At 37.9% G+C, this 24017-nt stretch overlaps 1 protein-coding gene across 23 annotated transcripts in view; it reads right to left on the reverse strand.

Moving 5' to 3' along the window:
* FAM13C (family with sequence similarity 13 member C) overlaps window positions 1–24017 on the reverse strand; it is a 137257-nt gene that overhangs the window by 59563 nt on the left and 53677 nt on the right. The window contains exon 1 of one of the 23 annotated variants that reach the window (XM_080598567.1): window positions 4370–4392. The exons of the other annotated variants lie outside the window; for them this stretch is intronic. Within the exon in view, the coding sequence (XP_080454693.1) occupies window positions 4370–4377 (8 nt within the window). The 5' untranslated portion in view covers window positions 4378–4392. Of the gene's footprint in view, window positions 1–4369; window positions 4393–24017 lie in introns of those variants that run through there. 23 annotated transcript variants of the gene reach the window in all.

Consider the following 24017-nt stretch of genomic DNA (forward strand, 5'->3'; position numbering starts at 1 on the left):
TTTAATATCTACTATCTGATAACGACAAATTCAGTGCAATCCTACAGGGTGTGATTAACATTTATTGCAAGACTGTGTTCTTTACTACTATTTGTTATTCCACAGAGTCCAAAGTGCTTGTGCTGAAATGGCTGCATCAAAGGCAATTACATTTTGCACTACAGTTAGGCCATACAAGGGAGCTGCACTAGACGCTATGGAGGGACACGAGAGACATGGTACGACACGCTGCGCATGATGAGGAGGCCAAGGCGGCTCCCTCCTGTCTGGGAAGATGTTACTCATGTTCCACTACCCAAATAAAGGGAAAGTTAGAATGAGCTCTCCCCTGCTGCCTCTCCGGGTTAAGTCAAGTCATCCCTGCCAGAACCAGCTGAGCTCAGAGACTCATAAAAACATTGAGCAAATTTGTTTGCCTTGGAGTATGTGTGCTCCTGCCAAGTAGCAATACCCTGAAGTGCTCCAACAGTCCATCATCCCCCTCTCAGACTGTACCAACACAGAGATACACTCAATCTTACCTGTGCACACACAAATTACATATGCTTTTATGAACAAAATACATTCACTCACCAAACAGCAGATTAAATATGTTTGCTTGTCAGGTCACACTGCTACTTCTGAGGTCACAGTTATGACAGAACACTTTCATTTAAGCAGAAAACAAACTGATGGACTCTGCAGTCACTCATCTCCACCTTCAGCACGTCTGTTCTCTTCCAACACACAGGGATTTTTTATGGGATAAGAGCAGGGATCATTCTGCAGGAAATGTTAGCGCTGTGGATCATTCCAGTGCTCTGCCCTTTCTTCATGAGGGATCCTGCAGGATATTTTTGCTACTCTCCAATCAGTAAGGCATAAACCAAGGAACTGCCGTGTGAGAGAGAAGCCATATGCTTCTTTCCTGTAGTGATAAATACTGAACGATACATTCAAGCAGCTGAAAATATTCATGTGTTCACTGACTTGCTTGCTTGACATGCTGTCTGCCTTTTTACGGGTGACATTCTCAGAGACATCAGAAAACATCTTAAGACAAATTAAACTAAAATACAGCAATTACATGTAGGAGCCGGTTTGTGAGCACTCAGTCCAGTTTCTCTATCTTTGATTCTCCCAGTGACCTAATTAGCACATCATCTGAGTTAATGGACCTGGGGGAAAAAAGCATTCAGCTGATCTTGCTGTATGTCTTAAAATGCATAGACATGCTCACACACGAAGAGACTCGAGCGGAGTGTAGGTGCAGACACAGTTGTTGTCATCCATTCCAGGGCAATTCTATAAAGCATATATATGTTGGATTCGATAAAGTTTTGTGTAACTGCGTAGACTTTCAGGGTTACATTTTCTGAAGATGAGTTAGTGAGCAATTAAACCGCACATACGTCATTGCTCAAGCCTTCTAAGCACTGGGCCCGTAAGTCCCATACACACTTCATAATACATCCAAGTTTGTACTGGGGGAGGTATGTCTACCCTGTAGTCCAAAATACACAGCCCCACACCAGTCAAATCCCTAGCCTTTCAAAAGGAAAAATATCATGGAAATGCACAATTTTATGCAGACTGGAAATTCTGATTTGTGAACCACTTCATTCCCATTGCTTAGGTTACATTTCTGTTGCTCTGGTGCATACACCTGCTGTGCTACTGGTGCCCTGGTTAGTTAGCACAAGCAAACTTCATACGGGTCTGCAGACTTGAGTAAGTGTGCTAAGTTATTTTGTTTTGGAAATACAGATTTGTACCTCAAAGCCTGTTATTAAAGAACAAGCTGCTTTATGAAGTCCAGTCATCTCTGTTGAAAATCGTCATGCAGAGATGCCCAAGTATCATTATCCAGCATGCACTAGGCTGGCTGACAAACTCAACTGTACCAGTCAAACTGGTGCTGGTGTCTGAACCATTACAGACACTAACACTTGCTTGACTGCAGTCATCCACTGCAGGTAATTTGGTATTGCCACAGATGACAAAACAATTTCCAGCAGGCTTACACCAACATTGGGCTAGACTCAACAGAGCACTAATTCAAAATCAAGTTTGTCTTCTGAGCATCCCAGACTGATTACTTTAGAGAAACACACTACTTTTCCCTAGAAAACATTGGAAAACGTTTATATTATTACTATTACATAGAGTATGAACACGAAAATTAAGGAAAGTTCCATAGCTTATGTTATTTCATCTGTTCACGTACAACAGCCTTACACAACACCAAAAAGACCTAGTCAGAAATAGAAAATAGTTCTGGAATTCAGTCTCAAAATTCAAGAATGTCCTTTTCTTTCTAAGAGTACAGATCTTGCTGAACAACTTGAATGTGACCATATAGGTAAAGGCCAGACTGTAATTCATGTGCAAGAAAGCCAAACTAAAGTTAATGTGCATAGTGTTCCTAGCATTTTCCAATACAGAATTAAATGGAAAGGTGAACTTGAGCTCAACCTTATTTTCAAAAGGCGGAGCATTTGAAAGTAAATGGAATAGCAAGCAAACTGCTGCTCGTACCTTCAAGAAACATTAAAGCCTTTTTCTGTTAGGTCTTTGCATCTGTAGACACATGGAGCCACCCAGTCAGTTTGGTTCAAGTTAAGCCCAGACATGACAAAGATATGCCATGTATGTATGAAGGTGCCCTCATGACTCTTTTCTGTCTCTTCAGGGAATGACAGTGGCCATTTAGAATAAGGCTGACTATGCTGGGCAATCTACTTTTTTTCCTGAAAGGAAAAAATAAGCAAGAAAGTATACACATGCTTTTACTCAGAGCTCTTCCTCATTTACTTGTGAGGTGCTTTGCAAACCACTAACTCCCACCTAACTAACACAGTAGTAACACTTGACTTTGCTTCACCTGCAGCTTTATCCTTCCAAAAGCACATGAGCCAGAATGATAGAAAATGAAATCTAAACCAGTGTAGAAATCACATAATAATATTAACTTAAAACAAACACTGCTTGATGCCAGAGCTTATTCTCAGTGACATATAGGCAAAATCTCTTAAATTAGAATTATCAAAGAGCTTCATTATCATTAATAACATGTTTTCAAGGCCTGGCCCTCTCCCCCAGCATGCACTGTGCACCACATGACAACTGCTGACTGGTCCTGGTGATGTCTGAGGGACAGTTCAGATAACATTAAAAACAGACTCACACTCAGTCCTCTCTAAGCCCCTTTCAAGTTTACAAAACATGAGTGTGTGCACTTCTACCACTCGGTTACAAGGAAACACCAACAGGCAGCTCTCTGAGGCAGGTGTACTGGTGGTCCACACAGAGCCACGCTAGTTTACACCACCTGAGGATGCTGCACAAGTACTTATAGCCCAGCACATACAATCCATTTGATATGATGTGCCTCATCAATTGGTATAATACAAATATTTATATGTCCTTTTCTAAATTCACTGCATGTGCTGCATAAATCTAAAAGCAAGATATATCCAACTTCTCACAGGCACCTTTGGAGCTACCCTCCTCCCCCTGTCTAGATGTCAATTCTGCACAATATTTCTTCCCAGCTATCTTACCTCTCATTGAGAGGAAAAGCTACTCATGTGGCTAGGAATTTTGGGCAGGGAGAAAAGACAGAAGAGAGAATAATCTGGCTGGCAAAAGGAAAGAAACTGATACTGGAGGAAATAAAAGGACAGCATGAAAGAAACAGCACATACAAAACAAGTAACATGAGCAACGAATCACAACATAAAATGCAGTTGTGATAGGCAGATGGGGGAAATCCCTTCCTTTAGTTATGGGCATTAGCTCATCTAGTTTTGTAGCTCCAGTTGCTCATTCTCATTTCCATTATGAAACATGCATGGTAATGAATCCCACCTTTTTTCTTTTTTTTTTTTTCAAGTTGTTTTTCTGATTTTCTATTCACTCCAATGTATAGTCAATGACATTTGAAAACTGCTGATTCAGACCATTAACTTTCTCAATATCATGATCCATTGACATCAGAAAAATCTCATCAGTTATGGCACATTCGTCTGCACTTGTATTTCACCAAAAAGCCGTGAATAAGCCAGTCAACATTAGCAGTCACAGTCAGTGGTCAACTCTTGCTCAGCTTCTACCTATCTGTTTTAATTTCTTCTCATAAAAAGTAGTCCTCTTTTATTCAGCTTCTATTTCTATCCAAGCTCCCAATCTGTGCTAGTATCCTACCACCTACTATTTTAATTTCCCTAAAGGATGATGCATCACTCCTCAGCACAGATAAAAGTTTGCTTTTCAGAAGTTTCAGAAAGTGTTTTAACTCATGCATTTAACTCTACACCCCACCCACCCCCCCCCCCATTAAGCACATATATATGTTAGGTTAAGGGAAACACAGAAAATTCTATTTTACCTGAACATACATTCTCAGCAGATTACGTCTTTCAGCATAGTAGAACTGGTGGGACAAGACAGCACTCTACAGAAACTAAATAATATAATCCTGTAACATAATATTCAGCTTTGTGGCATAAAACCAGAACCCTACAGAAAACGTAAATAAAAGGCACAGAGATGTCTTATACATACGTCCAAATTTACCTTCTCATTACTTAAAAGCCTTTCCTTTTGTTTGATGGCTGTTTGGGGAAAAGATAAACCTGTTGCAGGCACTGAAACGTAAGAAACACAGGACCTAATTTCAATACAAAACTGAGGAAATATCCACATAACTACATGTCATCTGCATTCTGCTTTTTACCGTCCTGCCGCACCGCATATTGCTTAAGAGAGTGTGCTTTTATCTTGCGAGCTGGCTTGGCTCCCTTGCCATGCAAGAAGTATCCTGAGATAGCAGTGAGCTCAAGTATGTCTGCAGACATGTCCCGTGCAAGAGACTCTGGTACATCTCCATTTCTCAGGTAGCAGACCTTCCTGCTCTCTTACCAAGACATGAATTTTGACATAGCTGGTCCGCAGGTGATCTGTCACCCTGGGCACCACTCAAAGATCCTTACGATAGCCCACAATTTCCAGTCTTGAGGGCAGGTCCTCTTCCAAGGATCAAGACAAATCTTAACCAGACTCCGCAGGAGCCGACTTTTCATTCTGACTTAGACTACCTCACAGAGGTCTCCAGAATTAGTTCGCTGAACTGATATAAGCACACACAGTGGACACCAGTCAGTCCTTTGGTTATAAAACACGTCCCTCATGCTCTTTTTCAGTTGGTTATTTGTTTTAACATGTTCTCATCCAAGGTTAGCAACAGCTTTTAAGGCACAGAAAGAACTTGCATGTGAGATTTTTTTCTGGAATGACCTTGTGCAGCTTTACAACTGATGACACTGAACAAATGACCCCTTCTCATACAAAGTTGGCCTCTACGAAAACTATTCGTGACTCAAGTATTTCCTGTATAGATCTGCAGAAATGAAGCAGAAGCATATGGGAAAGACATTTGTACTGACAGCAGCTTTACCATTTTTGCTATCTATTGCAACAGTTTTGTTACAAAACGGCAGTGAAAATTGTTTTTCTCTTTGGAGGCATTTGAATTCTTTGTTGTAAGCACATTGAGTGCTCTTCATGACATCATCACATTTTCTAACTCAAATTGTTTGTCCCCAGACCTCTTTGATAAATTAGAGAAAATTGGTTTTGGTTTTAGGTTATTCAGCAGAGACTCAAAAATAAGAAAGATGTTTTCATTCTAATTTTAGTAATATTTTTCATCTAGCAACCATGCAGCACCAATCATAAAGACACCAGTCATGGAAGAAAGCCTTATTTCTAGGTGAGCTATCCATTTTGGAGAGAATCAGAGATTTCAGAAAAATTCCCAAAAGCAGAACCAGTGGAAAAAAAAATCCTTGAAACCTCATCTGTAATATCTATTTTCTTTCTGTAATGATTGCATGGAAACATAGTTTTGTCTTTATATTAACAAAAGTGCTGACAGTACTTTTTAAAAAACAGCAATGAATATTGCAGTCTAAATGTAGGCATATTCACGAATATTCAAAGCTACAGTAATTCCCCTCTCTTTTCTGATGCTTGGAGAACTACAGCCTACACTTTTTAGCCCAAATCCAGTCTCCCAAACCCACATTTAAGCACCTACACAGTTTCAGACTAATTTTGGTAGCCACCAAGCTGAAAACATTTGGCCAATACATATTATGCTAAATTCATTTCTAGAATGATGGTTGTAAGGGCTCTGTGATTATGCCTAACACCACAGCTGTGTTGATGCACGTTCACTACAAATATAGAAAAAAAAAAACAAAAAACAACATCCAAACCCAGCTTCAACAGTTATTAAGCCATCAACTCCGTTACCATGTCAGGACATATTTTTGTCCCCCCTTCACATTTGTTTGAACTGTTCTCCACAGACCATCTCCATCCTGTATAACTATCCCAAAGCTCCCACCTCAGCTGCTGTGGGTGGCTTACAGGCTCATGTAAGCCAAGATAACTATTAACATCTCAAATTAACCCCCACAGAAATGGTGCAAATCCCAGACTGATGGTGAGGTCCCTTACTTGCTCATCTCTCTCTTCAACCTGACACTTGGCACATATTTCATTGCTTGTTTTATGCAGCCAGCGACTCAGTGGTTGAAAGAATGAGCCAAACAATGACACTGTAAACTGACCAATGTAAAAATGTATTCAGATAGGGAGGGCATCACACAGAGTAGGGAAAAAACATTCTCCAAAGCAGTAATATTTCTTAATACAGCATTACTCATAGCTATGTGGGGAAATAGGAAAACCAGATAATCTATAGCTAGAAAAAACTGAGCATGACTCAATTCAAGTGACTCATGGTTGTGACTAACCTGTTTAATAGCTCTCTTTTTAAAAGTCAGCCTTTAAATCATTTCTGTGTGTCTGTTCTCAATTGCCTTGCATTCCATAATCTTGAAATGATTACCAAAGCAGAATCACGGTGTAAATCTAAGCAAATAAATGGAGCTTGAAGTTTTAAATAAAACATGTAGAAAGTTAGCATTAGGAAAGTTTTTTTGTTTGTTTTTTTTTTTCTAGAATCTAGCAGAATCTAAAAGAAATAAAAAAGACTTATATCTTTGTCAAGCATAAGGCAAATACAACTGAACACCAGACTAGAGGGATGCAGAGCTGAGTCATCCTGCTATCAAGTGCCTGCACCCTGCCTGCAGGTGCTCTACAACTCCCTGCTCAACCACATTATAGTTTTGCGTAGAGAATTTCAAGCAGAATAAAAAAGTAGCTGAGTCCTCTCTTAGAAACAAATGCAGCTGCGGTCAGGAACAGCTATGCTTTTAGGGAGAGCTTGAGGAACAGCCATCTTCTGGCAAAAAGCATTTTGCATTTTTAAATTATTAGGGATGTTAAATCCATAAAAGAAATGAAAGTTTAGTATTCGTTCATTATTAGCCCACTCTCTTCAATACAGGGTAAATATTCCTCCTCATACACCATTAAGATGAATCCCCAGTATTTAAAAAGTTCATAAAACCGTAACTACTCTTTGCATCTGCGATGTACAGTAGGCAAATAAATTTATTGCTAGTTCATTTTTGCAAATAGTCATGGGACAAAGTCAAACAGCAAAAAGGCAGAAGAAAAGGAACCAAATGAAACCTCTTCTCCCAGTGCATGACCAGAATAAGCTTTTTAATTTCAATTCTTACCACAAAGTGTCCTGTCACCCCAATGATCCACCACTAACTTTTCAGTTCATCAGCTGAAATCAGCTAAAGAGATATACTGAAACTGCCCATTATATGGTGCTGTAATTCATCTGCTATTCTGCTCTGTCACTATGTGAATATATAGAGGTACCATGTTTCAAAATTACACTTACGTCTAAAACTACACATATAATAAATCATCCATGTAACATTTCCCAAGAGTCTCTAAGCAGGTTTATCTGACATTGCCACTAATGGAAAAGAGGATTAATGGGCTTTATTATTATTTACTGCTCTCTCCTTGACTGTATAAAATCCAGTTGCTTCAACCAGGTTGTTGCCAAAGGCCTTGATATGAATACCTACTTACAGCCTTAGGTGGGGAAGCGAGAGAAAGAGGACAAAAGGTTTGTGCTGTCACCAGGGGGCTTAGGCAGTAACCAAGGATATACTTAATTTAATCCATACTGTAGGAAGCATTTGATTGATTAACAGCTGAGGCAGTCTAGTCAAGCATCTCTCTGCTCTCTGGGAGAAAGTTTCCAGGTCATTACTCAGAAAAATATTTACTTTTTTGTGCCGGTGAACTCCTGCGTTTCCTAGCTGTCCTCAGCATCCTTTCTTCCCTGCTTGTGCACTGCACACTTTACAAAAAATGATGAAATGCTTCTTACTCAAGTCTGAGAAACTGATTGTAATTAATGTATCAGGCATTGTGAAAAATCATATATTAAAAGGTTAAGGAGTTTTATGTTGTGCATCAAAGCTGCAGAGGCTCTGCAAGTAAGTATGCCAATGCACTTACCCAAACACCTTTTAGCTCACAGCAAAATAAGACTATGAAGCATTTCCTCAGTTATTTTAGGAGGTGGTCATTTCATTTTCTGGGAAGAATTACATTACGCAAAAAATATATTATGCAACTCTACATTTCATTAATATTTTGTTTGTTGGCAGAAACCTGTTCCAAATTTCACAATCCATTAAGAATGTAGGGAATGATGCCCGTGAAAAGGGTGAGTCAGAACACTGCTGCCACTCAACATGAATAATCATCAACTTTTTTCATAATGTCCTCTGATCTGTGCAAAAATAACTTCCCTATTTAATACGATAACTGAGAAAGTGTAAAACCGGAAGCATGTGCCTCAAATTTAGTCTAGAAAAATTGTGACATTGTCCCATATTGATTATATTGATGAGCAGTAGTCTTTACTTTGTTGGCCTCTTTTTTTTTTTTTTTTGGTCTAAATGCAACATCACGTAACTGATTATACCAGTTGTAAATATATAAACATCATCATCTGCATAACTCAAAGGTCAATAGTAAGCTGCACTGTTACCTCTTTACAGCCCTATAAAAACAGGGCTCAGGTATCTTAAAAACTGTAACACTTGCTACCTGATGGCCTAAACTAAAAATTTTAAGGAACGAATCTCAAAACTTTGCATTTATAGGCAGACCTCCAATTTTTCCCCATGAGCAAAAAGGACACAAGTAACAAGTCTGCTTGCAACTTGAGACCTTTACCATTGTCATAAAGTGTCATTATAGCACTGATGTAGACAGCACGATCCATGTCTTAGTGCAGAACTGCTATCTAAGCCCTGGAACATCCTAGGAATCTTAAGAATCACATAGTCCCCACAGCTCAAACCATCAGTTAGCCATCTGTGTTTCTATATATGTTTCCACAGTATGCAGTTTTCAGAATAATTTTTGCTACTGCTGAGATCAACATGACACTTTCCTCAGCAGGAAGAAGTCACCCAGTTGTAAGATTAAAAACAACCACACAATTTCAGGAATCTGAAAGCCTGTCATTAATCTAGTAAAACATTCTTGTAAATGTTTCAGATGCAGACACAGCCATTATCTACATAACATACCTTCCTACTAGCATTTACACAAATGTAAATTAGAAATATATCAGCACTATTTGAAAGGAGCTTCATATTATTTACTTTGAAACATGGCTTTAACATGACTTTGCTAAGTCCTTAGTTTGAATATGAGTTTGGATATTGCTTTCCAATGGCTACCCAAAATAAGATGAAAACTGAAAAAGATTTGGAGCCGTACACAAAGAGATAAAGAAAGTATTGTTGCTTCCTTAAAAGTCAGTCTAACGGAAGTCCAATGTTTCTGATTGCCAAGCTAGCGTTTTAAAGATGAGTATATCTTGCAAGAATATAAACAACAACAAAAATAAATGGAATTCAGTAGCATGAAAAACTTCTTTTTTTAATCTCAGGATTACAATATTCTCACAGATGAATATCAGTTTTCATTTGATAGGATTAGCTGAGGTCTGCCACATTGCAAAGTTTCCTAAAGATGGTCTGTAGCCTTTCCAGTGACCAGTTTTTAGGACTCATTCACAACTCGCCATTATCAAATTCCAATCTGTCATGTCTTAAGGCAAACTTTTGATTTACATAAAATAAACTACATATAAGCTAATTGGTTATGTGCTGGCTATCAGACTTTAAGAGAACATGAATTCTGTTTTCATGCAATCCTCCATTCTCTCCCTGATTGCTTAGCTACTCCCCCCATCATTATCCCAGCAAAATCTCCATCTGGAACTTCTTGCTTTCTCACCACTGCCTCTTCAAAAGCCTTTTTTTTTAATGCCCTGGAACAATTTCAATCACTTCCCTTCTTTGCCTTGCACACTCCCTCCTGGGGCTGCTCTTGCACGTTTGCTCTCCACAGCACCACTGCCCCAGGCTCTGCTGTGCGCCTGATCTCAGCCAAAAGCAGGCCCAGCACCTTCCTCAGCCCAGCGGGACTGCTGGGAGGCCACAACTCTCCTTTCTGACCTTGGTTGTATTTAAACTTCTGGAGAACTACTTTCTGAGTGACTTGTCTTACACTTACTGCTAGTTCTTGAATATTGTAGGCTTGGATGCCCCAGAAGTCCTCTTTCCTCACATCACTGAAGGGGACGAAAAGAAGTCAGTGCCCGGCAGGAATGTGCTGACACTCTTGGGTTCACTGCCATACCTCAGTAACATGTTAGAGCCCCTTGTTCCACCCACTGTGCCTGCCAAAAAAAAAAAAAAATTCATGGACTTAAAACAGATCTGGGCAATGTAAAAAAAAGATCAGTGTACTGCTCCAAACCTGAGGAAATGAAAAGGGAATGAATTCTGGGGGGTGAGGAGAAATATAATGTTAAAAGATTGAAGCAAGCAGAAGTATCTCAGGGCACCTTTATGGGGAAGGCTGAATTGTTCAGATGGAGTGGGATGGTGCACTAAAATCTGAGGAGAGGAAACTGGTCTCATGTTGAACTAGGAAAAGAGAAGACAGAGAATTGGAAAGGCTGAATCTTGATGATAAGCTTTCCAAAAGCACAGAAAAAATTAACTATGATAACAGAGAAATAATAGGCTAGAAGAAAAAGAATTGATAAGAGTCAAGGTAATTTATCTTTCCTGTATTTATAGGCAGACAAATTCCTTTTTTTTCTTTTTAGCAAAACCTGTAAAAAAGACTCTGCAAACCAAACTGTTTTGATGAGCCCCCTTGTGAATAACCTACTCTTACCAAGCATTTTAAAGAAACTTTCATGATTGATACGGTTTCCAGATGTATCCAAAAATAGACTACTAAATCTCTGAAAATTTGCAAATCTAATTAATCCAGAGCAGAGGTTTGGGTTGCTAACTACGCTTCCTTTATTTTGCATTTCATTCAAAAACAAACCAAAAAAAATGTAGCTGTTACACGTTCCTTTCCATTGAATTAATGCTAGGAAATATGCATGACCATAAAAAGCCATCTGGTAATTCCAGCCATGGAAGCAAGCCCAATGATGGCTCCTTAACCCAAACACCCCAGATAGATAGGATTCAATGTTTCTGAAATACATACACAACCAGTAACATATACAAACAGGAAAACACAATCTGCATTTCTCATTTGTTTATGTATTCATTAAACTGGATTTCTGCATGCACAAATAATCAGTTGGTTAAGTATGTGTGCAATACCTATTTGCAACTAATGCAAATTATATTTTCATATTTTTCCTTTGTGACTATTTTGATCTTCTGGCAGTTCACTTATACTCTGGTTTTTAGAATAATCTACAGAGTACAGTTTATAACTTAACCTCTGTGAGTTTGGAACAATTAGAAATAATTACAGAGCTGACAAATAAGAGCTTGGATTAAAATTAGAACTGTTATTAATTACTGTTTATAATTAGAATTATAAATAAATTTACTGTTTATAATTAGAATTATAAATAAATATTTTTGTACCCATTCTTTATTCTGGATTTGATAAAAGCCAGACTAGCTTAAAAAAAAAAAGTTTTTGTTTATTAACAGAATTAGATAAACTTTTTTTTTTTTTTAACATACAACACCTCACATGAGTATAAGACTTACACTCGGATTTATATTTGTATCTGCCACTGCTAGATTTATATTTGAATTCCTTATCTCCTGTTACCAGCTCTAATTTGCAGCTGTTGTGCATGTAGGCTTTCATTCTAAAACAGAAGCAAAAATTCTGGCATGTTCAATGTTTGCAAGACATTCATATCTGTAGTGATAGGGGCTAACCAGATAGGACAGATAGGCAGGTGAGACTTGGGGATGGAAATAAATAGGACTTGATGCTGCCTGAGTACTGATTTATTTGGAAGCTAGTGTATTTGCAACAAAGCAGTATAAATGAATCATTTTCTCTAGATAGAATATTTCTGTGCAGCTTAGATTCAAATATTTCAGTAGTATTTCTTAATGGATTTAATTTTTTTCATAAAATGAAATAAAAAATGTTTTGAGTTTTGTTCAGTGCTAATGCATGAAAGCAGAATGTATCCAGCTAATTTAATGCAGTGTCTAAGAGAACTCTTTATGGCTTAATAGAACTAAACTAGAAAACACACTTGTTCAGAACTCAATCAGGTAGCAGTCATCAGTGACAAATAAAAGAAAAAAGAAGTAAAGAGTACCAACTCAATACCTATTTTGATCCAAAAAAAACATTCCCATTTTTTTTAAAAGGAAAAAAGTAGCCTTACACAGAGAGTTACATAAAAGAGCAACAAAAGAGATGCTTACTTTCTCTCTGCACTTTCTTTCTCAGCTTCTCAATCTCCTGCCATTCCTGTAATTCTCACCTGAATGAGGGGTACCAGGAATCACAGCCCAGTTTTTCTTTCCTGGAGTGTGAATATGAACTGTGGCTGTTCATCTCCAAAGTTTGCCCCAGACTGTGGGCTACAAAGAATGAGTCTCTCCTGACCTCTCTTGTTAAGCAATTCAGTTTGTATTTAATTCAACAGAAGGGAGCACTAGGACTCAGAACGCATCTCTTCAGTTCAGTGACATGCAATTTCCCATATGAATTCCATTCCCCAAAATGAGACGTTATAAAAATGTTTCAATAAACTTGGAAAAGAAAAATTAGTTGGGAGTTTAGGGACGAAAACTTTCACCAAATGCAATCTGCATAAAATTGCACTTTTTAATCAGCACATTATTCTATTTACAAGGCACAGTAAAGCTCTAAAATATATTGCTGGACAGAAACACAGCCAAGTCAACATTTGGCTGGAGTTGACTTGAAATTTATTCAAATATCCTATCACTAATTATGTCTCGCTTGAGACATAGTGCCAGCCAACAGGAAAAAGTAGTTCAGGAGCTCAGGTGCCATTCCTGTTTTCTGAATGCATCCTCACATATGACCACGTTCAATACATCTGTTCTTCTCCTGGGCAGAGGGATGGCACACCCTGAGCTTCTCTGCTAATCTTACTATGCCAGTCAAAGACATAGATCCTCTTCTGGAGGATGAGGCAAGGACGTGCCAACCTTTTTCCACAGCTACTTTACCAGACAAAATGAAAAGTTTCATGCCATTCAACAGAGGTACTAGAAGGAAGCAAGTGCCCTCCCTCATCAAGCTACTAACCAGACATTTACACAGTATTTTGCAGAGGAATCCTAGATAAAAGTTTGTTATATGAGCTGGCTGAAAGACTTTTATTAAGTCTAGCGTGTTACAGTTAGAACTAATAAATCCATTTTACCAGGGCAGTTACATTGCTTTCAGTCAGTTCATTGCATAGGCAAAGAAACCACTGCCACAAAAATAAGCATGCATATAGGTGCATCCAGTTTTACATTTTCTAATATTCACCACTGAAGGCATCAGAGATTTAAAACTGGCACCAGAGCTCAGATGTTTCAGTGGCACTGAGTTTAGTATTCTTACCACTTGCAGTAGCTCTCAGGACTAACATCATTTTACAAGTAATGGTATTCATTAAAATACTAAAATCATACACCTGGACTCAGCTGCATCAAACAGTATAGTGTGCAGAAAACTGTTTTAAGGTCAAATCCAGCACACATTCAGGAAAGAAATAGGCCATAAAGTTAGAACTAACTCAAGATGGAAATCTAGTTTTGACTGACAAAAATCAGAAGTGCTGTTTAGTGAATTATTCCCAGTGAATTAAATAAAGCAGATATTCTTTGTGCCTGATGTACTGTAGGCATTTTCACTTGATATTTTGCATCAGATGAATGAACCGTGTGTGTCTCAATCTTTCCTCGTGGAATACCTTGACTTATCTTCCCAGCTCCAATTAAAAACCCTACTATAAAATCCTCATAAGCAACAAGCACAGAGAAGCATATAAAATTTTGTCTTTGATATTTGCTCATCAACAGATGTAAGTACTTTTAACTGGATATGTGTTTAAAAAGGCAAAATCAGAAGCAACATGCTCTCAGGCCACTTTATGTTAAGCAAGCTGTGCTCAACACACCAGCATGTGACACAAGGGAGACACGATCTGTCACCAAGTCCTGTGTGCCCTCAAATCAACTGTAGGCCAGCTGACACTGCACTCAGGTGCCAAAAGCTACACGCGTCTTTGCATGAAACATTTATATCCCAAATAACTAGAGCTGAACTACTGCCATGCCCCTTGGTTCTAATGTTCCCAGCATACTCCAGGCTACCAGAAGCTGCAGTATAGACTTGTTTTGCCTGTCTAGACATTCTCTGTGAAATTGATCCAGCTAATTTATGGCCACTACACTGTGAGAGCATCGTAAACTACCTTCACAAGTCCCAGTGATGGGCTCCATTAATTTTATCAAAACACAAATTTCACATTAGATTTTGGATCTGTTATTTTGACAGAGCAACTAATGCTTGGACAGATAATTTTCATCAAGCATTCATTATTATCTGATAGGATTTATCTGCTGCAATACGCTCTATATTCCATTCCAAAATACATAAAACCTCTGTGCAAACTAATGATATACTACCCCCTGCAATACTTCACATATAGCAAACAGCCCAAGAGTTCCTAAATTATTCAGCATGATGTGCTTCAGAAGCAGAATTTGCTCATATTTCTTTGGTTGAAATGTAGTTAGAAGCCAAGTGATTCTATTTAACCCATTCCCAAGTCAGGCAGAGCTCATTCAGTTAACATTAAACAAAATAAACTTATCTTTTCTTTTTGGTCTTCAGTATTTTAAACAAATCTAGGAGGGCTGAATCACCCTATTTTACCTTCAGCTTAAGCCTCACAAATAAACACATCACGAAAGCTAAGGAACTATGACAGATGACAAAAAGCACTGTGTAGCTGAAGATAAAGAAGAGGGAGACAAATTGGTTAAGTGCTGGAGTAAATTGTCCAGGGATGTTGCTTCTGGTGTTTTAAGATCAAGTTAGACAAATGTCTGTAAGGAATGTTTTAAGCAGAGTTTACCTTGCCTTTGGGCAGAAGTATGGATTAGACCACCTCCTGAGGTTTCTTCCAGATCTGTGAGTCTATGAATATAGCATTAATCACTGTCTGTCTTTGGAGCAGCCTTCACGGCCCTTGTAACTCTCAGGATGATGCTCAAGAAGAACTGCAGCTGCTATAGCAACATCACAGAGCTACTTCACCTTCTTCTACAGGGCAAAACCACAATAATCAGTACTGAAACATACATTTTTTTTCCTTCAGCTGGCTATATCTTACCAGGTAAGACAGAATGTTTTGAGGGATTTCAAGCAACACACATTCTAGGTGGCTGGCAAAACCTTTATAAACTATCTGGTGAGAAGCAAAAAGCAATCCATTTCCTAAGATTTGAGGAGCTGTGAGTTTGAGAGCTGCTTCAAGGGAATGAGGACCAGGGGAAGGCTTGCTGCACCTGTACATGCCTGGCACTGCCCCAAGACCATCTGTGCAAAAAACTGTGGGAAGGAGAGCTTTGTCCATTCAGTGTATTAAACATTTTTGCTGTTCTCTTCTGCTTTGGTGCACTCATACTTCTTCTGTTCTTCTCAAATGCCTGCTACCATTCTATACAGCTACTATAAACTAAAATAATTCTTTCCATTTTAAAGATTCTCGAGCTCCTACCTTCCTTAGCAGGAGCTAAGAGATGGTAATAGCAGCATGAAAGCTCCTCATCCATTTTTATCACCTACTCACTACCCAAGATCTCCAGGTTAGAAACAGGTTTTCAGTTTCTTCTTTGGCATCCACAGCAGCCTGTTTCAGGAACATGCAGTTCTATGCTAGTAAGAAATCCAGAGATACAGGCAGAGTCTGTGGAGCTGGCAGATAGAAAGTGATACTGTAATCCTGTGTGCATTTGGGGAAAAAAAAGGAAGTTTTTTAACCAAAATAATTATTTCTTAACCTGAAACTATTCATTCAATTATAACTAAAGTATGGCTTGAAAAATAATAGGAAAACTGCAGGAGAAAGCATTTTCAGAGTTTAGTTTTTCTTCTTTCAATATATGTCTCAAAGTAAATTACAGCTAATACAACAGAAAAGCAGCCTGCTATATTGAAAGAAGTAAACAAGGAGCAATTCAGAGATAAGAAAGCAAGATTATACTTGTATTTTATTCTCTTTGCTTTGAAGTGAGCACTTGGCTGAAATGTTACGAATTGTCTTAACAGAATAGTAGTATTATTCATTTCCTTTGCGTTATTAGATTTTTGTTCCTGTTTGTAAGAGCCAACTAGTCCCATATGCTGAAGGAAGGAGAGAATAGCACACACTGCATTAAGTTTTGCCATGCTTCAGAGTGGGCGATGGAGGTCAAAGCATCAGCTGCTTTGTCAAAGTAACAGATGCAAAATCTATTGTGAATTTTGCATTTCATTAAAACGTACACTACAAATGTTTTTTGGTTTACACATGTTCAATACTCAGCTCTATCAATTACTAAGGATTTCAAAATTTTCTAAAACTTCTGGGGGGGGTGGAATTGGCTGTGAATTTGGTTGAAAGATCAAATCCCCTGTGATCTCTGATCAATATCACATCTGGACAGACACTATATACACTGCTAAATGACATAAAAAATTGTAGGGAAGGTATTTTATTTTTTATTACAGTCAAGATTTTATCATGAAAAAACACTCTGATTAAATTCCTCTACTGGGTTTATAAAGGCACTAATGAAAACTAAAATATTTTATTATGTAGCACATAATTTATGAACAAGATCAATCGAACTACTGTTTTTACAAAATCTGGAAAAATCCCCAAAATACTTTCTTGGTGACAGTGAAAACTATTTAGTTTTCAGCAATACATCAAGATACCTCCTATCTGAGGACATAGGTACATTGTAAAATACACAGTTTTGACAAGGAACAAAGATGACATTCAAACAGACACTAATATAAAGCAAGTCTTTCAATAACATGAACTAAAAAGTCTAAAAGCAGAATGACAAATGAAGAATAAAGTATGAAGTCCTAAGAATCTGCAGGAAAACTACCGAAATGTCTTTACTATGCTGGACCTTCATCACAGAATATCTTTAGCACACCACTGAATGAAAAAAAGAAAAAGGGACTCCTTTATATGCATATATGCACACACATATTTGTATGTTTTATATATATTCTACTGCTTTTTGATGTTGCTATTTTTAACCCCACTGATGAAGCAGAATTTCAGAGTTCTGCTCTGCTTAGTCATTCCCTAACTCTGTTTTCATTAAAAGCTATCATGATCACCAGTAGGACCTGTGCTACATCACTGCAGTTGGAATAAAATGTTTTGCATCATTGGAGCACATAAGTGACTTCAGGATGAAAAATGATGCAAGTGAGTAGTACTGCTAGCACCAAAGAACTGCACAGCAGCCTAGTATAAAATTTTAGAGGTTTAAGTGAGCTAGGTGTTCAGATCTATTGATCCATCATTGAAATTTTGGCTCCCAATTCTTCTTTTACAGGAGTGCTTTGGAAAATGTTGAATGAAATCACCTTCTAGAGTCTGTCACCATTCACGCCAGAGACTAACTCACTCCAAGAGCAAACACACACATCACCCACACCAAACTCCTGTTGCAGGCCAAATGGCAGCCCCACCAGCATTCCCACTGAAAAGGCCAAGGGCTGGGCATATCATTGGTCTCACAGCCAAGCCTGTCTCACTGCCCGGCTCATATCTGGAAGGTTTCAAAGCGCTTTATCGGCTACTCTGAAGCATGGCAAAACTCTCCTTAGTGCCTTCTCTTGGCATTTGGGGTGAATCAGCTCTTACAGAAACAAACAGAAACAAAAACATAGTAACACAAAGGAAACATACCTCACAATTGACAACATCTGGCAGGCCATCATGTTCTCAGTAAAAAAGGACCATTTTAACAGACTGCACACACTAAAGCAAAGAAGATCTCAATAAAACACCCATACCCTTTTGGTACATCAGAACTTTGAAAGATCTTCAGCCACAAGGCAACAATTTTCTATCTAACTGTATCTGATAACATCTGCAAAAACACCGTGCTGCTGATCCATGGAGATAAACCATATAGGGGGAATAGCAGGGCCATCACCATGACACATCAACACTCTTGATGAGTGGCAAACAAATCCCAGATTTACTGAACAATGGGTATTCATACCGAGTGACGAAGAACATGCTGCTGTCACACAGCTTAGATAGTAAGGTTTATGCCAACCTTAATAACAAAGCAAAACTAACACTGGAACTCCCGGAGTACAACAAATATCTATGCCTACGTTCAAAATTATGAAGATGGCTGTTTTCCACGTTTTTGAGAAGTAATACAATGCTTTTCCTTATAAAGAGGCAAACAAAAGCATTTGAACTGCAGCAGTATTGTCTTTTATTAGTTTTCTCTTTTTTACCTCTTTTTTTTTTCTTTCCAAAAAAAGAACAAGTATTAACATCTTGAGGCCTTGAGTTGTCCTCAGGTCACTAATCTCTCTGGCTGACCTATTACAATCACCCCTTACTTATGTTTCACTGACACCTGATGATAGTCTTGAACACTCTCCTGATCTGAGAGCTTGTTAAAAGATATATTTGTACCATAGATCACGAAACGTACCTTCTTTTTGTAGAGAAGAGAAATCAGTACTGTATGTAAAATGTGAAAACATTTCAAAAAGTGTAAGATAATTCTCCATTACTAGCATCTTGAAAGTAAATTTTTCACTCTCAACACGAAAGCCAGACTGGTGACTGTCATACAATTGCAAACACATTGAAATTCTATTAAGATACAAAGCAATAAATACATTTTAAAATAATTCTCTCTGCTAAGCAAGCTTAGCTTTGCTAAACTGCTCTAGAAATTTCTTCTTCCTTGCAGTTTCTGGAAATAGACATTTTCTGAATGTGACCTTTAGGTTTTCACATTCTGGGTCATAATAGATTTCTTTTTTATGTAAACACAGACATGTTGGTGAACACATGCAATATGTTTACACCGATTATAGAAACATTTTTCAGTAAACAGTTAGTTTACCATGTGTTCTTTGTGCAAAGGTACCACCTACAGACAGAACTTTCTATGGCAGTTAGGTACTACTGTCTCCATGGAAAAGACTCGCCCAGACCATCACTACCACCTTTTTTGATTTTTCTATCAGTTGCCTACACAAACTGCTGTTTTTATGTGACATACACACCTGGCAAGACACTTCAAAATGCAACAGCAAAGGATCACAAAATGACAAAGGAAACTGTATCCCAAGGCGAATTATGTACTGTTCAGTTCCAGCACTTGTTTTTCTTGGTGTTATCTTCACATGCCTTGATGTTATTTCAGAAAAAACAAGTTTTACCAAAATTAGAACTTGAGTATTCCTAAGTAAGATATGTGCACATATATTTTTGCTTATCCTGTATTTATTACAAATTATTTTAAAGTCCTAAGATAAATTGCTTTTTTCCTTACATTACTAAATATTAAAGAAGCTGTTTTTAGCTCATCAATTTTAGGGGGTCATTAATTGTGATTCAGCCAACTTATATCTGTCTTAGTTCAAGAAAGCATGAGGTTTACAGGGAACTTGGCATATCAAAAAAAAAAACACAAAAAAAACCACACACATACAAAAACTACAACCAATCAACAACAACAACAAAACAAACCAAGGCAGCACTGAGAAACAGGTCAGGAGCAGGAGAACAGGAAAGAAGTATGTCATGACCTTGTAATTCAATTTGTCTTGTTTTCACATTCAGAAAATAATCAAAGATGAGAAACCAGTAAAAAAAAAAAAAAGTACTTATTATTAATACTAAGTACACATAGTATATCCCAAAATAGCGACAGTGCACTATTTCAAGGATTTTTTTTTCCCAGTTCAATGATTTGTGAAACACTTTTATTCATTTTTTTTTATGAAAAAGTTTAACCTGACCTTGCTCACAGTAAGAATCTCTGCTCAAATGGCTGAAGAACATTAACTACTGACCTGCTTCCTGAAAGTCCTTATATACCAGCAATTTCAAAAGCAAAAGTTTTCCTTAGGAAATATGAAAAAAAATATATATTTATGGTACCAGCTGGTGTCCAGCTTGTTACCCACGGTTGGAAGATGAACTAATGATACTGCCAAATGAATTAAAGAGTTCTTTCTGGTATCCAGTGCTGAGGCACATCATTGTCAAAACCAGCATGTCGCTACTGAACTTGCTTATCACTGCATTTCCAGTTTATGTACACTTGAAGTTGACCGACGCAAAAATATGGTAACAATTTTTTTTGGCAATTCTAGGTATTACAGAATTCAAATCTGTTAATTTGGTGGGTTTTATTTATTTTTTTAAGTGCAGTTGATAATTTATTTTAGCTTACTGCAGTAAATTAGTAATCTGCTTATCACATTCCACAAAAAACACTGAAACACACCGCGCTATTTTAGAGCATTCTGATTTCCCCTTTTTTGGGAAGTACACAAAGTTACCTTTTTGTGCTTGTTTCTTTTGAGAGTCCTTTTACTAGAATTTGACATTTCTGCCAACTGTTTAATAATACTTTGGGAAATTGGGTAAAGTTCTTTCGTTATGTATTACTTACCATTGGAGAGCTGCAAGTGCTAGGCTGTATGTTACCCTCCCTATATGTAATATAGGCTATATGTTACCCTCCCTCAAACAGCAGTCCAAAGCTCACTGAAGTACTCAGCCTTCTTTATACACGAGCATTAGATGAACGTACTGTATAACTTGGTTCTTTTTTGTGGCTGCTCTTCTGAAGTTATTTTTACCTCCCCTCCCCCCAACTCTCTTTCCATTTTGCAAAATATTCATTGCATCAAATACACTCAGAATTCAACTTTTAATGACAGGTAGACATCAGGGCCCAAACAGGTCTGTTTCAAGGGTGCTGGCTCAGGAAGGCAACATGCATGCAAGCACTTAACCCAGCTGGGTGGATGGCTGGGTTAACAGGGCACTGGCAGCTGTTCTCGTACTCTACTCAGCACAGCCCTGGTGTCTCGGTACTTCTGCGAAGCAGCCTGTAACTAACTATGGATTAGTAGTGGATCCCTTTATGCAGGTTCATCTGAAAATGTTGACAACCCTCACAGGCATCAGCCTCCTGTTCTTTCTTTGCAAGCTAGGATATAATTTTCATTGCTTGTCTTGGGAAATTCATAGGCCAAATTAAGACTGTATCTGTATTTCCTATCTAAGGAAGACAGAAGTACAATAACTGAGAGCAAATACTAAAAATGTCTTGAAATTACACTGGCAGAAATTCAGAGAATACTGGTAAATCCTCACCACTCATCAGCCTGTCTCAGTGAGAGGAACTTATTTTCTGAGTTGGTGGCCAGATGCTGAGATGTTTTTCATTAATTTAGTGACTCTGGGAGATAACGTGTGGCATCTTTTGGTACCAAATATGACCTAATGGCCTACAGCTGTCAGCAGCATGTCTGGAGAAAACTGCATTAGACATCCTTACCCAACTGTAATAATACGTCTATTTTTTTAACGTGAACCTGTTTTATTACCTTGGCTTTTAAATATCACATTAGAAACTTTCAGTAGGTTACAAACTCTTTGGGCTTGAAACGGTTCAGAAACACTCTGCTGGTGGAGAACAATGACATGATGAGATTATTTTTAGTTTTTGAGAAAACTAGACAAAATATTACACCAATCTGGATAGGAAATTGCCTAAAAATAGGTGTACACAGATTTTTTTCCTTTTGTCCTTTATGTTTCTCACACCAGTGACTGTCTCCCAGCAGAAACTCACACAAAATTGAGATTAATCACAGTCTCTGGGAGCTAGGAAACATATTCCTTCAAAGACTTGTCCCTAAAATGTTTATTTCTTGCATTGCCCAGCTGGTTCAAAATACAAACAACAGAAGAAGTAAACCATCGTTTCTGCCCCACCATTACCTTGATCTTCCCTGATAAGCAATGATCAGGCAGAATAAGACACTGGTAGTAAAACATATGCATGGTTTGCCCTTTAATATCTACTTATGTGGTCCATTAGTATTAATGGCACTTATGCAAGTGTTTCAACAGGAAAATTACCTACCCAAGGGGCTCTTTCTGCACCATTTTCTGTACTATCTGAAGATAAGGGTGAAAACAAGAGAAGGTTACAGCAGCTTCTGCCTGTCAATATCATTCTTTCAGAGTAAATTGATAACCTGATCTCTTGAGGGGTTAAACAGTGCGTGAGGTGAGAACTTGCAGCTATTCTTAATGGAATTTGTAATGTTAACAGCACTAAAGAACATTTTACAATAAAATACGGCTTTAGTAAACAAGTATATAAGGCCTGACTGAAAGCTGAAATACTATTTTCAACTTAACATAAGAAGAAAAAGCTGGCAATACATTGAAGGTACAGATATATGTGTCTGAATACTGAAAATTACTGTAAGGAACAACAGTGTAACAAATGCCAGAACTGATCACCTTCAGAAATGTCATTTCTCAAATTCTGCAAAAATGACAATGTAACTGCTTCACCCATTGATGAAACCTTGCCAGCAGGAATGTCTGAAAGTCTATCTGCCAAAGTTTTTTGTCCTGCCTACCAAGATTTAACAATATCACAACAAAACACACAAAATAAGAAGCCCCAAACAGACACAGTTGGATAAACCTACCCTTATACTCTGTCACATAATGAAAGGGAGACTCTAGAAGGAGTTCAGAGATCTCCCACAGTCAAAATGAAAGTTTTAGTTGAATTTTGAATTACCTGGTTATTGAATAACATAAAAGCCATCTCCTCAAAAGAAATCAAAATTCAACATGAACATTATCCTTTGGAGCAGGGAGTGAGAAAGAGCCCTAAGTGGAAGTCAGCAGCCAACTTAGGTGCCTGTGCTAACTTGGTAGTGTGAGCAGGATGTGAGGGGTGTTCCAGTAGCATTCTAGATGATAGAAAAAGCAGAAGACACCAAATGTGATTTCAAATGTCTATCCTAAAACAGTGTAATTAAGTAAAAATGTCAGCCTTCTCATAAAAATTGATTTATATGGATGCTGATATGAGAACTGCATAGCTAGAAATATTTCTAGCATGAATATCTCAGTATGATGGGCAGGTAATAAAGGAGCAAATAGTCATTTTGCCAATTTCAAATTCAACTGGGAGAGATTCCTGCTGATAAAATAAACCACCTAGAAGTCATTAACAAGTCATAAAGTTTCTCCAAAAGAAACTTTGTTCCTATCTCAAGTGTTGTCAGGGTGCTGCTTTCAAATAGCAGCTTTGTGAACCAGAGTAAAAAGTATGTTACTAGCACATGTTTGGCTTGTCACTCAATTGATACAAAAATACTTGTAGCCTGTCACAAAAAGTCAATTCATACAAGACAGTACAAGAACAAAATGTACAGATTCATATCCTGGTTATTTTCAAGTATTCCTAGCATAATTTTCCTGGGAACATGCAACCAGTTCTCCAGTGGTCACTGCTACAACCATAACAGAGCACGTAGATACAGCCAAGTTAATTTTAAACCAGATAGCTCAACTACAGGCATTTCTTACTTAGCCAGAGAGAGCCCAGAGCTCAGCATGGGCTCCATTCTCTCAGTATTTAAGCTCCTAA

This window comes from Anser brachyrhynchus, assembly GCF_964034855.1.
Source record: "Anser brachyrhynchus genome assembly, chromosome: 6".
NCBI classification, from domain to species: domain Eukaryota; kingdom Metazoa; phylum Chordata; class Aves; order Anseriformes; family Anatidae; genus Anser; species Anser brachyrhynchus.